At 40.3% G+C, this 21,020-nt stretch overlaps 1 protein-coding gene across 4 annotated transcripts in view; it reads right to left on the reverse strand.

Moving 5' to 3' along the window:
• Window positions 1–21,020, reverse strand: part of RARB (retinoic acid receptor beta) — a 216,656-nt gene that overhangs the window by 54,663 nt on the left and 140,973 nt on the right. For all 4 annotated transcript variants that reach the window (XM_050891357.1, XM_050891355.1, XM_050891359.1 and 1 more), the window contains one exon: window positions 15,969–16,117. In XM_050891357.1, the coding sequence (XP_050747314.1) occupies window positions 15,969–16,117 (149 nt within the window). The remainder of the gene's footprint in view (window positions 1–15,968; window positions 16,118–21,020) is intronic.

Raw genomic sequence — 21,020 nt, forward strand, 5'->3', positions numbered from 1 at the left:
AGACCTAAAAGCCCCAGCATATGCTGTTAAGTGATTCCGTATAGTACAGAAGACACTGTAAAATGGCTGCAGCCAGAACACAAGACACCACACATAATGAAAGCTGCCAAAGCAGCTATCTAAAAGGAAGCTAAAATGAGCGTATTCCCAGTTGCATAGCACTTTTCCGGGATGTCTGCACTGTCTATCACGCTTTGGAAGTCACGGCTTGCAGAATAAACAAATTAATTGTCTGACATTGTGGCTGGAAACCACCGCCGGCACAAAATGGAAGCAGCTACAACAAAAAGTAGAGGAAGGCTCGCTGCCAGGAAGCAGGGAAATTGTGCTGATGATGTATGTCAGGGCAGGACAGGCAGATCTTTGCAAAAACAAATTAATAAACGCTGTTAAATGTCAATAGCTTGTAGCGAGCACCTAGAGATGCCAGCTGCCCAGCAGCAGAGGGGCTGGGCACCAGCCCACCCTGGGAAATGCTCTGGGTTTGTCCGTCATTGCTGTTATTTCCAGCAGAAACTCTCTGCTCACCATCCACATTTCATCTCATCTAGCCATTCATTCTGCAGATGAAGAGCAGCTGTAACCTTCCATGGCCGAAGAAACCCAAATTTGCTATTGAAACCAGGGGGTTTTTTTTGTTGTTTTTTTTTTTTTTTTAAATCGACATAACTCAAAACATTTCATAAAAATAAGCAGGTGTTATCCCACATCTTGCATACAGGAATACAGACCTGTGGACCTAAGAGCAACCCACTAACGGGAAAAAAAGGCCTATTCTCTTTTCATTATTTTTACACAAATGGAAAAGTTTGAAAGGTTTCAGGGTTTTCTCATTTCTTAAAAAGAGAAAAAGGCCCAGAGGACAGGGACAGGCAGATGAGGAAGGTGTCACACTCCCTAAGCTACCAAAATGGGGATGCTCATCTGCAACTGCAAAAAATTCTCCAGCAAAGACAGAGCAGGCCATACTTGATAAATCCTAATAGTTTCTAAGGTGAAAAAAGTCATGTGGGCCTCAGAGGGCAAGAAAAAACCCAATTTCGACAACAGAGCTTGAAGGAAATTATTCATGGGGCTAGTAATGCCAATTAGCCATTAGCCATTGGTGAGGCTGGAAATGAACCCCATTTTTCATGCTGCCCCACGCCAATACATCTTCTGATTCCACAGACTTTGGCCTAAGGTTAAAAACATGCCCCAAACCATCAAAACGTTGACTTTTTTTCTGGGGAGTTTGAAACACTTCTGCTGGCCAGCTAGCAGAGAGGCAGCTACTGACGAAACGGGGGAGATGTGTTCAATCGGCTGCAAATCTGCAGCAACCGGATTTCTCCAGCGAGGGTACCACAGCATCCCTAAGACTACGTGTGGATTTCTCCACAATTTCAATTTTCACTGAACTCCTGACCTTTTTAGCAAACATGTCAAAGTCTCCAGACAGAACAGTCATCACCTTGAAACAATATGTGAGGGGAAAGAATGGCTGAGATTTTCTGCTTCTCCACTTCAGTAATTTAAACAGAGAGGAAGGTGCTGGTATGCACTTCCATCTGCTTTCTTCAAATTAAAAAAAAAAAAAAAAAAAAAAGGAGATGAAATGTATATAATTAAAAAGTTACAGTTAACTTCCTTTCAGTAATGTCTGTAGGATGATTTTTGGCCTGCTAGGAAACTCCAGATGGGAAGAGTAATGAATATAATTTAATACGAATAACAGGAGATCAAAGAAACGCTTTTCTGAGTTGCAGCGCACTGAGTTATTTCACACAGTTTAATGGAGAACTCAGGAATGAATTATTGCATTTTGCTATTTTGTTATATTTTTGTTTATGCAAATCAATTCCCTTTAACCTAATTTGTGGAGAACCAGACCTATAACCCAATAAAACCGTAAAATGTCACTAGGATGGTCATACAACTGGCTAGCACTTATCCAAAAGGCTATATGTTGTTAACTGCTCATCGTTTTTTTCCTCTCTTCCCCTCCAGTGCCTCAGGATTTATATCACCAATTAAGACAATAATGAGTGCCCCAGGTTGACCTCCCAGGAGCAAGAATTAATTAAGCGCAGTATTTCTTCATAAAGAATGACACTTTTCCAAACCATTTATGTAGCTGCTCTCTTGCATGGAAGCACAGTATCAGGAAAGACTTTCCAAATTGTTATCCCCCAAATGTATGACTGATTTTGGTTTATGCTCTTAATTTGGGTCTCTGTTTTTATCCGTGGGGTTTTTGGGTGGTTGGAGCAGGGGGACCATCTTCCAAGGACAATGTCATGATTTTACTAGACATACACAGGATTTTTTTGCACAGAGCTACAAAGGAAAGACACTAAGCAACAGCTACTCCAACAAAGTAGTAGACCTCCTAGTAAAAACAAACAAAAAATCCCCGCCAAGCTATACCCATGCAGTGACATGCAGATTCCTGCAGCAGGCAGGACAAGGAAAAGACTCATGTCAGCTATGCAATTACTATGCTGCAATTACTTGTAGTAGTCTCTCAAATTAGCCTCTCCATTTAGCTGCTGGCAGAGATGGAAACACGTGAAGAGGAAAGGGCAAGCTCAAACACAAACCTACATGGGAGAAGGAAGGTATGTGCATGCTCCAAGGAAATTCCCCGCACGGACAGGCTTTGCATCCTCCTCCTCCCCTCCCAGCCTTCACCACAAAGGCTTGCAGAGTTCCCGCGCATATTTGGCACCACAGTTATTTATCAGAAGAGGCATGGGGACTTTCATTAACTGTCAGCCAATATAAAAATCCCTGCATTTCTGCACCGTCTGAAATTTATAGAGGTGCTACTTTCTAACCCACTATCAGCAACTGAATGTTTACAGCTCAGCTGAAATAATAATGCAAACTATGCCACAAAAATTTATATATGCCTGCAAGCTGGCTGAAGCGCAATTCCCCTTGCTCTAGCAGAGAGATTCGCACAGTTTGCGTGCACAGCCAGCTGTTCCCTGCTCTCTCCCCAACCCATCCAGAGCCAGTGCAGCACCCCAGCCTGAGCCCGGCCGGCTGGGTGGGTGCCTGTTGGTGCTGGCCCAGCATCCTCCTGGCAGGACTGCTGGCGAAGAGCTGGCTCTGGCTGTGCCGCAGCACGGCTCCCGCTTGTCTTCAAGACCCAGCACATTTCTATTCTCTTTGTCCAACCTGGGAGGAGTTTTAAAATGTGCCCGATCCGCAGCAGAGAAGAAGTTTCTAAGGAGGGATGAAGTGACATATGAAAACAATGCAGAAAGCAACCCAAAAATATTCAGAAGAAATAACATGGATGTAAACATGCCAAAATAAACCAGATGTCTTGAGCATTATGCTTCCTGGTACATTTTTCAGGCATCCATCTGAATGACTCATCAACACACGTTCATTATCTCCCTCCAATTTTTTTTTTTCTCTTAATTTTGACAATTGATCTCTAAACAAATATGTTGTATCATATCTCTTGAAATCTGGCAAGTAATATCTTGTACTTACTACTTTATGCTACACTGTCATTCCTCCGCATTCAGTGACAAAGAAACTCTGCTAATACAGAACTACCCACTAAAACCTTGTAAAACGTAGAGTTTAGTGAAACTTGGATGCCTGGAGACTAGAAAACAAAGTTCAAGTAAACACCCAGAAATATGCAAGTCTGGCTCTCTAGTACTGGCAGTAGTCAAGGAAAATTACCTTTCCACACTGCAGCTGAAACTCATTACCGAAGGCAACAGCAGAGGGATGAGTTGGAGCTGGACCAGCTTGGCAAACCCATGATTTTTAAGAGTGAGATGGTGGCCATACCCCTCTGCCCGGTCCCCGTACACAGTCAAAGTACACACGGTCAAAACAGTCTCAACAACATGGAAAACCAGTCGGAGAAAGGTGGATGAAATGCAGTCTATGCCAGTGCAAGGGATTAGCAACTGCACAAACAGAGCCAGAGGAATCAACCGACTAGTTCCTCCAAGCAATAAGGACTCTTCAGGTAACACTAATTGGAGATACGTATCTCGTTGCAAACACCGACACAAATCACACTGAGATGCTGAAAAAGCATCACAGCTTACAGGACAAATGCAGCACTGCCTCCACCTTGCCCGGTATTGGGCACCACTGTTCATTCAGCCAAGCCATAGGGAAGCAAGGGAGAGTCTGGGACTGGGCAACTTTGACGATGAGAAAACATGACCTTTCAGAGATGAGTGAATGAACTGGGGCTGATTAATCTAACACAGGAAAATCTTAGCAAGATGTTTTCCTGTTTTCTCCCTCCCCTGCCAGACTTTAATCAATGGCCAGATTCAAGCACAGAGCACAAGACGATCATTCTTTCAGTTTACAAAAATCACATGGACTTGGGGTAAGATAAAAGGTCTTTTTAGTTAGCTCATCCATTTGGCTCCTGGGTGCTGTGCTTGCATCTCTCCTGTTCACCTAACGCTCCCTTTCTTCTTTCCTTTCAAAAAAATACATAGTTTTCATTTTTGTTTCTGTACACGTAGCAGTTGCTGTGCATCACTATGGATAAATGTGGACTGGTTAAGACGATTTGCAGCGGCATCTGAGCAATGCCTCGATCCCCTGATCAAAAAAACAAACAACAACAAAAAAAAGGTAAAAAAGTGGTAGCGCTCATTCATTTAAAAAATGATGGGCTGCAGAGCTTTCTCTGAAACGCTCTGCTTAAATCTTCCTAAATCTGGAGTGGTGCCACTCTTTTGGGCCAGCAGAAAGCACATGAGGATCATAGCGTGCTCTGAAGCGAGGACCTGATAATTTACATATATATTTATCACAGGTGCACAAGGCTCCAAAGCAAGCCAAGCACCCCAGAGACAGGGAAGACCTCTCCCCTGTTGGGAAGATTCATCTGGAGAGCAGCCAGCCGGGACACTTGCGGGAGGAGTGAACAGTAGCCCATCGGAGTGGCTGCACCACGGCTATAAATCTCTTGCTTTCCCTGGTAAGTGCCTGGGAGGAGGGAGAGGGAACCGGCCACAGCTGATAGTAATGGGTCCCATTAAATTGTCACTTTTAAAGAGACTCTGAAACGGGAACAAACTTGCTCCGCAAGCATTTGACCAGTCTCCCTGCCGCCAGGCGACAGCAGACCCTGCTCACGTGCCGTGGCTGGAGGCTGCTGGCTCTCCCCTCCAGTGCTGGAAGGGACCCCAGCAGTTGCTGAGGTTCGCTATAGCTGGAGTGAAATCACCGACTGCATTTACAGCCAACCAAATCCACATTTTTTTGGCAGTACTTGTGACTGCCGTCTCACCTTGTAATTTATGTATCCGTTATTCTAGACAGGGGATCCAGAAACAATATACCTTTTCCCCTTTAAACGTAGGCATTATGATACAGTTTTTATTGCATAGTAACTTTTCCCACTAAAATATATTAAATGAGAAATTTTAAGCATGGCCATGTGAAATCATAAGGGACTTTATACACAAAAATGTCTTTCTACTTCTCAGCTCTCTCTTGAATTGAGCTGTGGAAATTGTGGGGACTCCTGCATATTATCAAAGGGAAGAACAATTTATGAGTAGGGACCCTGAATATTTGGCAGACCAGCTGCAGCAGTATACCAATTAAACAGTTACTATACCAATATACCAAAACTACCAATTACAGAATTGGATGCATGGCTTCTTTAACACTACAAGAAGTTTTTATAAGTGGAGTACTGAGCTGCACAGATGTCACACCTAGAGGTATCTCCTGTATATGGGAAGTTCCTCTGAAACGATCAGAATAATATAAAATAGGAAGAACACCACAACGTGTATGTCCTTTACATGGAACTCAAGAAACAATGTATCCATACTTAAGGACTATAGCAAAATCCGGATCCAAAGAGGGAAAGACAGGCACATGGGTATAATCTTAACTTCGACAGTTTCTGATTTTTGGAATGGCTACTCAAAAATGGAAGAGTTTTTTTAGTAAGGCATTTGTTTTGTTTTACGGGGTAAGAAAAAGAAGAATGTATACAATAAACAAATTGAAGAAAGAATCTGTAAAGCTGACTGTACTGGAAATACCGAATCTTGGAAAATTACATCCAATTGTCTTTCCTGCTATAGCGCAAGACTGAAATTTCACAAAGAGCAGCTCTGCAAAGCTGAACAGCTCTGGGATCCATGCTGCAAATTCAAATGCACTCCATTTCCAGAAGAAGCTAAAGAAAATACCCCTTTAGGAAATTTCCTCAAAGGAACACTTCATTTGGGATTAGAAAGAACCTCTGTTTCCATTAGCAGGTCAGTCAGTAAGTGCAGAGAGCAATGGAAGGTCACTTTCCAAGGCCAATCAAAGTATTTCTGCAAATTGGGAAGCTGACCGCTTACGAACTGGGTGATGGTTTACAATAACCAGAAAATACAGATAGGTGTATCTTTCAAAATAAATTCAAAATAAGTAGTAAACAAAGAGCATGTGAATATCTACTTAACATGTAAGTGAACAGAATTAGATAATGGATAATTCCAATTTTGTACACTTATGAAACCCCTTAATTTTGGAGTTACTTCTCTAAGATGTGCCAATCAGAAAATCTTTAAGTACTTGCTAAGAAAAACACAAACTACAATTTAAAAAGATGCCTAAAGCAAGCAGAACAGTGACCCCAACCATCTCACCAGCACCAAGTCAACACTCAGCCAGAACTACACTCAGCAAACTATTCTACTCTCCCCCTTTCTTCCAGGGAAAACAGTGCACTTTCTTGTGGGGTCCAGCAAGCTATCCTAAATCTAAATTCAACAGATCAATTGCTTGTATATCCTTCTCTATCAATGTCTCATTAATGAGTTTCTTTTTAAAAAGTTCCAGAGTTAGAAAATGAAAGCTAGTTCATTGTAATTTTACATGTCTATAATTGCTGTTCAGTAAGCATAAATAAATATGGCATAGTATAAAAAAAAAGGTATGCTATTATTGTTAATAGAAAATTTCAGAGTATTTAATTTCTGAGATGTTTGCTCAGATATCCGTATTTCCTTATCTGCCGAATTATCTCTACAAAAAATACTTTTAAAGATCACATTATAAAATATTGTATTAAACATGGTGGAAAGCTGCATCTTCTCCTACACTGTAACAACTTTCTGGGTGTGCACTAAACAGCCTGTACTCCACATCTACAATTAAAGGCCACATGCAGCCCTTAAACTAATGGAGAGCTATAAAACAGATCGACAAGAAGAGAACAAAATAAAAGGTTTTTCCCCCTCTCTAGTGAAGAAAATTGAAAAAGTAAAATCCGTTAGAACCTGCTTACAGGAAAATAAAAACACATTCCACATCCATTGCATGCAAACCAGGGGACTTCTCAGCAGGCAAGCGTACCAGCCTGAATCGCAGCCCACCTGCTTCTGGCATCTCTGCTCAGTACGTCAAGACGTGATTTGCATAGACAGCACTTTTACACGTACATATAATTTACTTAATTCTGTTGAAGCTGTTGCAAACCATGCGCACGTTACTGATCTGGTGTGAACCTCAGCTCTCTCAGCCATCCGCTAACAAGCCACAATAGCTATGGGCAGGTGAAAGTTGGATAGAAATGTGACAAACACATCGACAAGGACTCTTCAGTACCTACCTTGGTGCGAGAAACCATAATTCAACTCCAATAACAACAGGTACATACATACGTAAATTTGAAGTTTCTTCTTTTTACGGTGTGTATTCTCACGTATAGAAAGGAATAGATGCTGCCAGAACAGTAAGACTCAACAACTGCAGTTTAATAATAATAATAATAATGAAAAAACTGTAGCTGTTAGGGACTGGTTACTGGCCAAAGACCCTGAAAAGATCTGCAAGGTCAGCAGGCATGAAGGCTACATCTACATCAGGAAATGCTCTTGGGAACAGTCATGGGCACTATGGCTGGCTGACGTATGATGGGAAAGTCCACATCTACCTTAGTTAACTCGTTCGGCCTCTGAAACGGGATGGCTGCATCCAAACTGTTCACGGGAGACGGCTGCACGCAGGAGGAGCGCTGGCTGGTACAGCCAGAAACCTTCCAGGTACACAGCACGGCAAAGCAGTGCCCCAAAATGTGGCTGGCCACCAATGCACTTTAAGAGTCTGATGCTGTTCTTTTTTGAGAAAGCCTTCACTGATGGTATCGGGAATTTTGCAAGAGACAGGAGTGCAAGATTTAAGTCAAACGATTATATGTTGTTATTTGACAGTTTATGCAAAATAAGAGAGTATTTTGCAGTTCCTGTTTCCACAGGACATTAGGCCTTGTGTTCACAAATAACTGGAGCAGCGTGGTTAGCATGGTTAGAAAGTAATTTGGGATAACCTCTGCACTTCTATAGCACCGACATCACTCCCAGAAAAAAATTAAAGTAATTAGTAAAACCAACTATTCTCACAGCTTAAGATGAACCTCTGGTCTATGACTGAGGGCAACGGGCAGGATAAGAGGAAGATTAGCCGCGGATGTATGTGCTATACCCCCCTACAGACACTGCTGCTCTGTGTCCATGTCTGTTCCAGAAGCCCAGGGGAGCAGCAGAGTTATAATCCACAACTTGGGTCCAAAGCACTGGAAATCAAATATGGCATTCAAACGCATAGCATTTTTGTTATCTGTCACGGTTGGCAATTAATTTTTTTTTCTTCATTCATGTCATTCACACAACCCAGAAAGAGATTTTAAAATATGTGGTAAGACAAAATTTTTGTTCCTGATCCCACCTATTTCATCATGTTTACTTGCTCTCAGTGGGCTTCCAATAAATATATGCTTCCCCATCCTTCAAAAACATGAAATAAATTCAGTATCTGGCAAAAGTTTTATCTTCCAAACAAAGAGAAAAATTAATTAAGAACTTACTGAAATGGATACCAGCTTTTCACAGGACACCTGGCTTTCCTGTTTTTTTTTTTTATTTTAAAAACTAAAATTTCAAAGACAGCATTAAAACAATCAGGTCTTCTCTGATAGTACGAAATACATAAAAATTCCAGGTTTTCAGTACTAATTTACATCAGTTGCAACTCATTTAGTGTCTTCCTGCATATGGCACTGCTTTCTGCAAACAAATGGCTTTGAATGTTGCTACACTGCAAAGTGCTTACAAGCTTAAGATCAGATGATATTAATAGTATGCAGAAATGTATCTCAAAATACATTTTTCACCTTCTAAAAAATGATTGTTGATTTAGCTGAAACTAGCAGCAATTTTCCATGATTTGAGGAATTTTTCATAGCTGTGCATGAACGACAGCATGCATCTCTACTGCTGGCACTGTCACTTAGTAATACAGCTTAAATGGAGACGAATACAGCTTGATCATTCAAGCTGATCTATATTTTTCTTTGAACCAATAGAAGCTTTTACAATTGCATTGCTGCAAACAATATTACTTCTTTCCCTGATACAAATCATACTGTGCACATATTTTCAACTTTACATTTCTTACTTTTTCTTTCAGTTGTAGGTGATTAAAACATGCCAGGAAAACAAAGCCAAATAAATATATGGAATATTAGTTAGCTGGTTTTATGAAGTTTGCTTTTATTTTTTAGCGTTAGGTAACTGAGAAAATTCTATGTCTGGATCCTTAATTCCCAGAAAAGGGGCATAAACATAGGCTTAAATATAATTACATTATAGCTAGAAGCTAACATGTGCAAGAGTGGTGTTATCAAAAAGAACTGCTGCTTAAGATCCCTCTACAATCCCAGAACTGCCTAAGAAAATGCAAATCTGTCCTCACATGATGTAAGAGGCATTACTGAAAGAAAAAGGCTTCTGTCCCGAAGGACACTGTTCCATAAAGGGTACTTTGCTGTGACAATCCCTAAAATATTTTAGGCCACTCATCAACATTTCTTGCAGACCAAAGCATAATATCCTTGCCATCGAACTTCAAATAAATAAAAAAACATTAAAACCAGTTCCACTCTCTGTCAGCAGCATTTTGTAAATCTGTTGTTGACCGATGCTGATGATGGATTCATGGCCCGCAACGGGGGAACCCCAACCCTGTCAGTGTCCAGAGGGACATAACCATGGGGGACATCATGGAGAATATTAACACAGTCGTGCTTTGGGCACCTAACCCAATGGCTCATGGGGACAGGCTGCTCTGGAGGGTGACGCAGAGTAGATCTAGTTTAGATGCTCTGAATCAGCCATCAGAGGAGCTCCTCTCTCTCCACTGACTGCAGAGAGAACCCAGTCTTCAAAGTTAGGCAACTAATTTTGGGCCTCAAGTTGAGTGGTAGGACTGCCTCCCACTGCATCTGTAAGCAAATAAGATAAAGCTGTAACAAAATGACAGCTTTTCTCCCAAGCCAAACATCCACGTGGATCAGCAAATCTGGACAAAGCAAAAACTGTTTCATTTTCTCTCTTTTCTTTTCTTCTCCTATGTATATCTTATCTTTTTTGTGGGAGTCAGTCCTACAGAATCATAGACCTAAATTTCAAGGTTTACATCAATGCCTATTTTCCACACTGCTTAAAGTCTTTGCAATAAAAACTATATAGATATTTGGGTCAGGAAGGTGTCAAACAAATAGACATATTTTCATAGCTGAAGACCTTTGAAAATATATTAAATGTGGCTGCCCTTTTAATTTAATGATCCCACAGTAGATGTGATTTTATATGAAAACTCTGATGGAAGGAAAACTATTCTTCTTTTATGATAAATCCGAGTGATCCCAGGTTGGCTTTTATCTACGTTTTTGTCCGTTAGCATCAATAACAGGCAGAGGGGCACCTTGATCACTCAGACAAAACTGCTGGACCGTAAACCTACCCTCTTATATGCTGCACTGTCTTCTCTCCTGAAACTGCTCTAGGCATTTTTGCTGCCCACCGAATTCAAGCCAGGAATCCGGGCAGGACTGCCAGCAGAGGAATGCCGTCTTTTAAACGCCCAGAACAAGAGACAAGGCTTTCAGAGACAGCTGAAACTGCCAGAACACCAGCTTCTCCTCCTCACCAACACAATGATGGCACTGTGTGGGGAATCCAGCCCACTACTCTCAGTCTCCCTTTCTGCAAACCCGGCTACAATGATGAGTCAAGTCAGGACCAAAGAGCTGAGCTTTCAGTGACAGCCAGCCCTTAACCACTTGTACCAGCTGGATAAATCCAAGTTGCTCATTTTGTATGGAATTTGTTTGCGTGCTATCTAGCAACACCCAGAGACCAGGGGAGGGGGGGCGGAGGGAAGATTTCAGAAGTCTTTAACTGAGGTCATGAAACACACGAATAGATTCCAAAACCCGCCTCTGAAATGCCATACAGTTTACAAAATGGAAAAGTTGTAAATAAGCTGAATATTGTCAATGTATTGTATTTTACACATAAAAAGATGGACTGGATCTGGAATTTTTCTTACAAAATACAAGAGCACTGTGAAGATCAGTTTGGTTTTGAGATTCTAATACAGACACAAAGCCATCGACAGACTATGAGGCACATTAGCCTTTTGCAGCATTACACCCAGAAATAAACACAAAGCCACGATTTTTTTTTTTTTTAAAACCAGTTAAAAACACCAAAAAAATCCTGACTGCTGAATTTGACCAAATTGATAAGAAGCTCAGGATATCAACCTTCTGAAAGCTCCCAAATTTCAAATTTGAAAGGCAAGAAGTCAGGTACTCTAAATTTGTAATCACAAATAAAATTTTCAGCATGAACATACTAAAATAAGAAAACAAGATAGCTTAAAATTATTTAGATAGCTCCTAAACTTTCATTGTGGTTCACAAGTGCTTATTATGAAATACTCCTTAAAAGACTAGCGTATCAAAACAAGCCACAGAACAGTCTTTCTAGTGGGGCACAGTACTGAAGACTCTGGTAATGAACGAGACAAAAGGATCACTTAAAAAAAGGGCTCTTAGAATACCGAGAAAGTGTTTGGCAAAGGAGGTTAGGAGGTTGTTCCCAGGTACCTGAAAGAATACGGTCCAAGGATGACAGCGAGTGAGAAAAGGGGAAGAAAGGACAGGAGAAGGGACCAATCTAATCACCACGCAAGAAGACCACAGCAAGGGTTTGACAATGAAGGCAGCTGAAGGCAGATTCTGGAGGAAAAAGGACAACAAATTGTGTGAATTACAATGCTGCAGATCAGAAATGATGTCATCATGGCATGATGGCTGGAAAAACTGCACGTCATGAGATTACAGTTGGTGATGTCACAAAGAGAGAGGTGGAAAGTTCTGTCTTCATGAACTCTGTGTCCAAGGTAGCAGTGAGGCGAGCAAGAGGACACACCAGGGAAAGATGGCAAGGAAGAAGTCCAAGATGGGGGTAACTTTGGAAATCATCCATGGGTTGGTGACAATTGAGGGAATATAAAATTTCCAGTGCAGTGGTTCCCAAACTGAGCATCACAAGGTCACAATCACCATCCACAGCTCTCCAAGGGCTCCTGGCTGGAAGGATCTCCATTAAGAATACACCCTTTATGAGCAGAATATTACCATGACCTCCCCCATCGGTCTATCATAAAACAGGTCAGTAACTGATGCTTTTCAGACAGAAAACCAAACAACTGAACCTCAGGGAACACCATCAGGAAGTGGATAAAGAGCCAGTTAAGGAGACATTGAATAAACAGTAAGCAAAGCAGGAGGAGAATCTAAAGAGCCCTGAAAGCCAGGAAAAAGAAAGCCTGCTGAATCAAAGGCAGTCATCAACCCAAAACCTGGAGGACAGAAAGCTGTCCCTTTGCATTAGACAGAGACCACTAATGATCACTGTGACGGCAGCTTCATTGGAGCTCAAAGGAGAAAGGCAAAGGAGAAGGAAACAGAGAGAGAACTAGAAGAAAACCAAGGGAAAGCCAGCACAGAAAAACAAAAGGAACGGGGCCCTAATTAGATAAATATGATATGAGCAGAGTTTTCCATTTGTGTTTCCCTTGGGAAACAAGATTGCCAGGAGTTCGAAGGGAAAGGTAAATGAGTCAGAAAGGAAAAAGGAAAAGACTTCAGAAAAAGACCTCAGAGCAGAGGGAGGTGCAATGCAGGAGGAAAAAGGAGTGAATTTAAGGTTTAACATCACAGAATGGAGACTGCAAATCAGGTGAAGAAAGAAACGGTGGAAATAGGAGTGAAGAAAGAGAAAATGGCAACAAGGTCAGAGGAAAAGAAAGGAGAACTAAGACTTGATTTGGCTGATATTTTAGTCTGGCTTCTTATGGAATGAGCTTTGTGCAACCCAGCTGTCCGTAAGTGAGGTTGCCTCTCCCCATCCCTACAGCTTTTGGACATGCTGGTCAGCTTCAGTGAAACTCCAAATCTCGAAGAAAATAAAGTTCTTTGAAATTGCATGGAGATGTGTGTTCAGGTAAAGGAGAAATAAATTTGTGTTTCCTAACTAGACAAAAGGCTGTAACATGAATTCTTCCTTATTATTGCTCCCTGATTCACCAGAGAATCAGCATGAAACTCCAGCTCCGTACCAAGCAGAAGCCTTCAGTGAAACATAGGCTTTAATAAACCTGGGTTAATCAACCGAAAGGCAGAGATCCACAGGAGACAAGGCTTCCCTAGCGGCAGTGCTCAATGCTCCGTGCTTACTGAAACTTACAAAGCAACTGCCTAAATTTTTGTATGAAGAAGGCTGGAGAGAAAGAGAAGCATGAAGAACTGATATTGAGAACCAAGGGTGAAGGTAGACTTGAGTACAGGCAGGAGCCTGGATGGTTAGAAATAAGTACAAGGTGGCAGCTTTCTTATGGTACAGGACCAAGAAATGACTGGGTGAAAGCAAGTACAGAGCAAAGATGAAGGAAAACAAAAATAAACCAAACAGTCCAAAAGGGCTCAAGAGAAAAGGATAACATTCTTCAGAGAAAGAGTAGAAACTGGCAATGTAGAGGTTTCTGAGGCTGTGTCTGATTTTGTGGTCATGTACTGCTGTCTGCTGTCATCCAGCACACCAATTCTGTTGACCTGAGAGCTCAACTTTCAACAGCAAATGTAGTACATGACTGTCCACTAAAGGGACCACTGGTTGACTCAGTGGTCTCATCATGTTCTTTGTGAGTTTCTGGCACTTACTAAGGAAGTTGATTCAATCAGTGGAAGAGATTCATAAAATCCTAGTCCAACCTGTTGAAGAGCTAGCGTCAACTAACCCAAATATTACCAGTGTCAAGCAGTCCAGTTACTGCTTTGGAATCTTGTTATTTCTCATAGACTGACAGGTTTTGTATGGAACTAGTTTTTTTGTTTTTCTTTTAACAGCAGCTATTGCTAAGTGCTGAATTACCCCATTTTGCAAATTAGCAAATAAGTGAACATGATTTTTTTGTTGTTGTTGAATAATGTCTAACACATTACAAGATTGATTTCTTCATGTATTTTGACAAGTGTGGTCTTGCTTTAATTATTTATGAAAATGCTTTGCAATATGCCAATAAAAGCCCTACAGTATATTTTTGCATATTTTTCAAAAATAATGAAGTCTTAGGGACATGTGACCTTTCTGCCACAGTCTGCAATTACATCTGTGCTTAGAGGCAACGTGTGGGTGAGCAAATGACACCACCATTTGTGTGTTAGCATCCGAGTATGATGAGATTTCCTATTTAATGGAATCAGCTGCAGCATATTCTTACCATAGTTCTTCCTAACAGACACTTAAATTCTGATAGTTTTGTGGTATCTAAAAGGAAAAAATACAGACATGATATCCAAGGAAAACCTCAATAACAGAAAGAGATTTTAAAACTGAGGTGAGCTTAAATAGTTACTTTCACTACTTCAGTATTTACAGTTATAAAATAGGGTGGAAACCAGACTCCAATCCTATAGTTTTTTGCCTATTGACACAAACCCAGGACTATGATATTTTATGTCACTACAAAAGGCCAGTAGCATGGAAGAAGTTGCAGGTTCTAAGGATAAAGTAAAAATGGCTAACTGCACAGTATCTGAAAAATATTATAACATTTCACAAAAATAAACCAGCAAAATACATTTTATTAATTTATTCTAATAACTTTATTTATATGGATATAGTACCTGTCACATTTTTGGCATGCATTAGTTTCTTCACTATACTAAGCATTACACAACTGTTTTAATTTGAAGGATCAAAATCATAGGTCTTTTCTCAAACTGTTAAAAAAGAACATTGCACTAGGGTACCGTAACTAATAAGGTTAACTATGAGAGCATCTGTCCTATGATACCTTTTCTTTAGCATTTTTCACACTACCTTCTGCCTTGCACGCATACTGTTCACTGTGTGTACACCTCTAATTATTGCCACACACATGGTTTAGCTGACATTGCTTCTCTGATGTGGATCTTGTTTTTAGACATTCTCTACTTTAGAATGGTGTATTGTATTACTGCATCCTATGGATAGTCAATTCATGCTCTGACAGTCACAGCACTGGAAAGCAGCTAGCAGATGTGCCAGCACTGTAGTCTACCAGATTAAATTTTGCAAATATCAACCTGCTAATCCTCAAATCCCCAATGCGATTTGAGATTAGTTAGATAGTTAGAGACTACACCAAAAATTTCCAGATGATCAAATCCTGTTCCCAAATTCCACTCCCTGCATACACAGAGGTAGCAGCACACAGAAAAAGGCTGAGAGCAGGCAACGGCCCTGTGAGTTCTCAGGGCATACCTGACCTACAGATGGACAGTGAAGAGTCTCAAAGTGTTTTCACTTTATTCTTTCATTATATCTGCATCTATGATCACGTTCTCATGTTAGTTAATACTTACGGAAGTCCCTGAAAGACATACTTTGGCAGAAGTTATGAAAGGAAATAATTACAGGCATGACGGTCATTTATTTGGCTTTACTCATGAATTAGAATTAATTCACACAAGAAAGGTAACAGGCATCTTTGGAGACAATCAAGTCACACGAAACTGCATTGCTTTGCCCCTCTCTAAAATGAAATGTGGTCCTATAAAAGGAAAGGGAGATGATGGCACTCACCTTACATCCCTCACAAGCACTGACACCATAGTGATATCCGGATGACTTGTCTTGACAGACAAAACAGGGCTTGTAAACACGAGGGGGTGGAAGTGGTGACGGAGGGCTCGGAACAAGTTCCTCAGAACTGGTGCTCTGAGTTTCAACTGCTACGAAAGAAAAAAGAAATATAATTGAATGATTCGTGAATGAATTTGAAATAACTGATTATTTACTGTATTATAACTATCAAACTGGCCCATATCTTTCTTTGTATAATAAACATTCATTTGTCTTTCCTAGTAAAATTTAAGGGGAACTAAAGTAAGGCAAGTAATGACAGGACTACATGCTATAGCCTCAAAAGTATATTTTAAAGTACCCGATCATTTTTCATGATCCAGCTACTCAACACCACAAAAGCTTCAGCTCACTTCAGATATAGGGCTTGAATCTCTTACCAGGCTCCAAAAATGGACAACTTTGGGCTCATGTTCTGGTTTTAGCCTATTGAATTGCGTGGGATCCATGTGTATGTGCTGGATATCAGCCTTCAAAGGGAAACTGTTTGTGGCATGTACCCTTCCAATTGGTACCTAATCTTGGGAGAGCTCTTGTATCTCTTGCCTTTTTCTAAAAAGGTAACACTTCCAGTGTGCAACTCTGCCACAACAGGATAGCAGCATGCATCAGGACATATGTAAAGAGACAAACGACTAAGTATAAGACCTGAAGTGAAAATTACCTGAACAAGTAGTCTTTTTTTTTTTTAATCTGTAAAACTAGCACAATCCAGCAACACTTCCTTACCTACCTTAGGATTTGTAACATCAGGAAACCTCTCTGAGAAAGAGCTACTTACACATTATGACCCCACATCCCTTTATTGCCTTAATATTTCTAGATGGTCATTTGTTCTGAACCTGCTGAAAAGCCACTTATTCCTTTCACGGAAAGGACGTGAAAGCTCTACGATGCGAGATAAGACATGCGAACTACATCTTTCCAAAACATCTGCATTAGTTTTCTGTGATATGCTGTCATCATTCCTCACATTTACTGTAGATGTGCAATACATTTTCATGTTTCACCTAGCCGTCTGCTGCTTCTCAGATAAATCCCTCTAACTTTTCAACAGGTATACAGAAATGACAGGATCTGTGAACTCAGATCTATTCAGAAATATTAGGCACTACCAGCAGAGCTAAATCTCAAGAGTACTAACAGCAGGCCCTAAAGAATATTACTCAATGGAAAAATCTTAGACAAGATTTACTGTACATGATATTTTTCAGATTACAAAGATGATACATTGTATTAAACTCATGATTCATTGTCAACTCATGTTCTGCAGAATTCACAGAGGGCATCACAGAGCACGATGCAACTTCTGATTACTTGTGAGAGAAGGGCCCCTTTCAGCTATTTTTACTTGGGTTAAGCTACTATCAACTTCAAGGATGGATATTTCTTGAGAAGAAAATAAATGCCAGAGTGAAGTGTTAAAGGCTCTGACTCTAAGCAAAGAAATATATTTCCAACAGGAACAATTTATTTATGTATCTAACAATAAGGAGGTGTGAAAAAACAGAAAAGTAAAATAACGGGGCTCCATAAATTGTGATGTTAATACAGTGTCCAGAACTGTACTTATCTTTTTCAGCATTAAATACACTGAAACTTGGCAAACCAAAAATCTACAGGTTCCTACTGCACCAAGAAAACTTTAATGAAGTTTTTTCTTAATGAAAACACAGATGAGAATGATAATTTCTTTTCAACAGCAATTTTTGGTATTTAAGAGAGATAGAGAGTGCTCTGTTATTGATCTCTGCACAGCCATCCTGCTTGAATCAATAATCTATTAGTACTTTTAAATTAAAGTTAGATTCATCAAATGCCCTTGAGAGGCCTCAAACATTCCTCGTCTTATTTCATGCTCGTACATGAATTATGGTGGCTTCCAATCAGTCTATGGAATGATAAAATTTTAGCTTTAAAACTCTAATACCAGCAGACAATGTGTTTCGTATTAGCTCACTCAACTCTCCCAGTCCATCTAAAAGGCAGTTTTTAGGCTCCCCATGGGAAAACAAGGTTGTGTCATTCAACAAAACAACTGCATGCCTGCAATCCTTCTGTGATTGCAGTTTGGGGAAAGCAGTCTTTGAGGAATAATACCGATACACTTCTGCTTTTTTCATTTCATCCTAAACAAGCACCAGCATCCAATAGTAGTGTTCAAACCATGAACCGTATGTACAACAGAGGTCTGTCAGGCACTGGCCAAGCACCGGAAACTTGTGATACCCAGAAGAGATTAAGCAACCAACTCAGTTCATAAATACACAACATAGTAAGCAACTGAAGAGCTGAAGGTGCTGCTAGAGAATTTTTTTCTGGACAATTTGAAAAGGTATACAAGGAAAGAGCCAAGGTAAACCAGAAGACCCTCCCTAAAACACCCATATATATATATGCCACTGAAAGGGCTTAATCTATTCAATATAACACTTGCATCAGCTGAACAACCATCTAGAGAGTTTGATTTTTTTTTTTTTTTTTTTGGTAAGAAAATTCAGTTTGGGAACATTCACTTTTGGTCACAGGCAAGATGTACAGCTTTCTGGAGAAGGCCTGAACTCAGGTTACATATGCTTGACTTACTCTGGCTTCTGACTTACTATTCTTCCTTGGATTTAGCCTTTTTAACTCTTTATTTGAAAAGGTATGTACTGCCAGCATGGAAGTGCAGAAATCCGGTGCAGGCATCTGTAGCAATTCATGCTCAGCAGGTATAAAGCATTATTTCTGTATCATGTGGGTGGCTAGTGGACGCACGACAGCAGAACCTGCTTTCTTCTATGCATGTCTGCACATACAAGGTGGAAAAAAGAAAGGATGGGGGGTGTGGACAATTGACATTTCCCGAAGAGGCATTTTTAAAGCTGTCTAACGATTTTAGGAAGAATTCAAAGGAAAAAAGAAAAAAAGGCAACTTCTTTCCATGCCCTGCTGTCTTGTCCTGCGTGATGTGACACTTCAGGGTCCCTACTCACCTGAGAAAACAGAGCCTCAGTGCCGTCACCCAACACCTGAATGCAGCTTAAGCACACAGGGACTCTCATACAATCGGTCACTTCACAATTCCTAAGATGTCTGAAATATTTCTAGATAAAGCAGCAGATAAGATCTTTAAAAGCACAGCGTGCTTTGTGAGAGCTAATTTACTGCCAGCTAAACCATGTTGACAGACGGAGGAGGTATGTTACTTTGTGACCAACTAGAAGCAGGCAGGCACTATGAAATGCCTTGCGTTTTGCTAGAAACTTAGATTATTAAGCTTGTATGTTAATGCACACTTTGGACAGTTGAGTCTTAAAAGAATAAGAAGTTGTAAAGCAAATGGCATTTCCTGGATAGCCTCAAGGGAATTTTGAATACTGAGCTCAGGGTCCCTGGTGGGAAGCAGCAATTTCAGCTAATTAGGGTGAATAGCAAAGTGTTGCATTTGGTCAAAACATTCTGTTAACCCTCATTTTTGTTGGCACCAACAAGAGTCTGGATTTTTTGCCTCTTTTTTTTTTTTTTTTTTTGTGAATTCACTGCAGGAGTGCAAGGCACACAGCTCACATACATTAGGCAGAAAGTCAAAGGAAACGCCAAAGTTCAACTAAAGTACAAGTAATTAGAACCAGATTCTCTGCTGCTTGTATGTGTGCATTTGATTGTAGAAGTTATTTATAAGCCTCCAAACATTTGAAAAAATAACTATATACTGTAGATCATTTAATTTTTATGTCTCGTCTGGAAAAAAAAGTCTGCTTTTAATCATCTTCCAGGAAAGAGCCAGGAACTGGGAAAGTGGGTCTCAATTGTTTCAATACAAATTTCTCTCTTTCATGTGCCACATAAAACTATACTATCAAATTAAATCCAAAATATCATTGACTCAGCTCCCCCATCCAATTTTTTTTTAATAAAAAACTTCTTTGAATTTGTCATGCTTAAATAGTTTGCATTGTTACGAGGGGGGTTTTTTTGGTTTTTTTTTTTTTCTTTTTTTAAACTGTTGTTTGGAAGACAGACAAGGGGAGTAGAAAAAAAAAAGAGTGAGAGAGAAAGAAAACATTATCATGGAGACTTGCCAGCCTTGACTTAGTAACCTGGCCATGACCCTCCAGCGAGTGTGTGTTTGACCCGGTCACACATGACTCTGGCTGCGTACTGTTGCTGGGTTATAAGTCCCAGATATTTTTACCATATATACAACAGGTGGGGATCACAGACAACAGAAAGAGGAAAACAAAGTCTTCCCTTGTGCGAAGACTCCCATTTTCTCCCTTGTAAAGAAAGCAACATTCAGCAAAGAAGTCGTGCTACTATTTCACATATCGGCACTTGCTGTGCTGGATCGTTGTTTTACCCAGGGGTTGACAGCACGGAGTTGGAGTGGGCTGAGGGCAGGAGGACAGAGGAAAAGGCTCAGGGGAAGCCATGTGCAAATGTTAATCAACGCAGAACGAATTACCACAATCAAAAATCTTTCCTCATAGGGCTGGGTATGCATCGAGGTTCAGGAGGGAATGCTTTTTATTACGAGTGAACACAACATACCTGGATTAAAACATAGGCTGCCACAATAACTCCACATTGAGATACTATTACCAGGATTTTCAGAAGTACTTAAGAAAGTATGTTTTCTACATTTGAGGGTTTCTTTTTTATTATTTGCATCTTGCTAGCTGCACACATCTGCCTTAAAGCCATGATGTTAAATATAAGTTATTCTATTTTAATTCTTCATCACAATTTTTCCAGCATTAATTTTAATCCAGTCATAGTTCATCTCTACAAGACTGTCTAGGTCTTAAAAAAAAGGTATGATTTGGGTTGAAAGCCAAAAAACCCTCTAAGTCTTCAGGTTTGCTTTTAGTTTGAAAAGGGGCATTCCACTTTCAACAGGGACATCAGAAGATGAAACTTTATGACCTGGTTTCTGCTTGAGGGTGCCCAATCCAAAATGATCCTTTTCTGTTATTTTAAAAGCTAAAAGAGTATCCCACACATTTT

The sequence above is a fragment of the Gymnogyps californianus genome, chromosome 2, assembly GCF_018139145.2.
Source record: "Gymnogyps californianus isolate 813 chromosome 2, ASM1813914v2, whole genome shotgun sequence".
Lineage (NCBI taxonomy): Eukaryota > Metazoa > Chordata > Aves > Accipitriformes > Cathartidae > Gymnogyps > Gymnogyps californianus.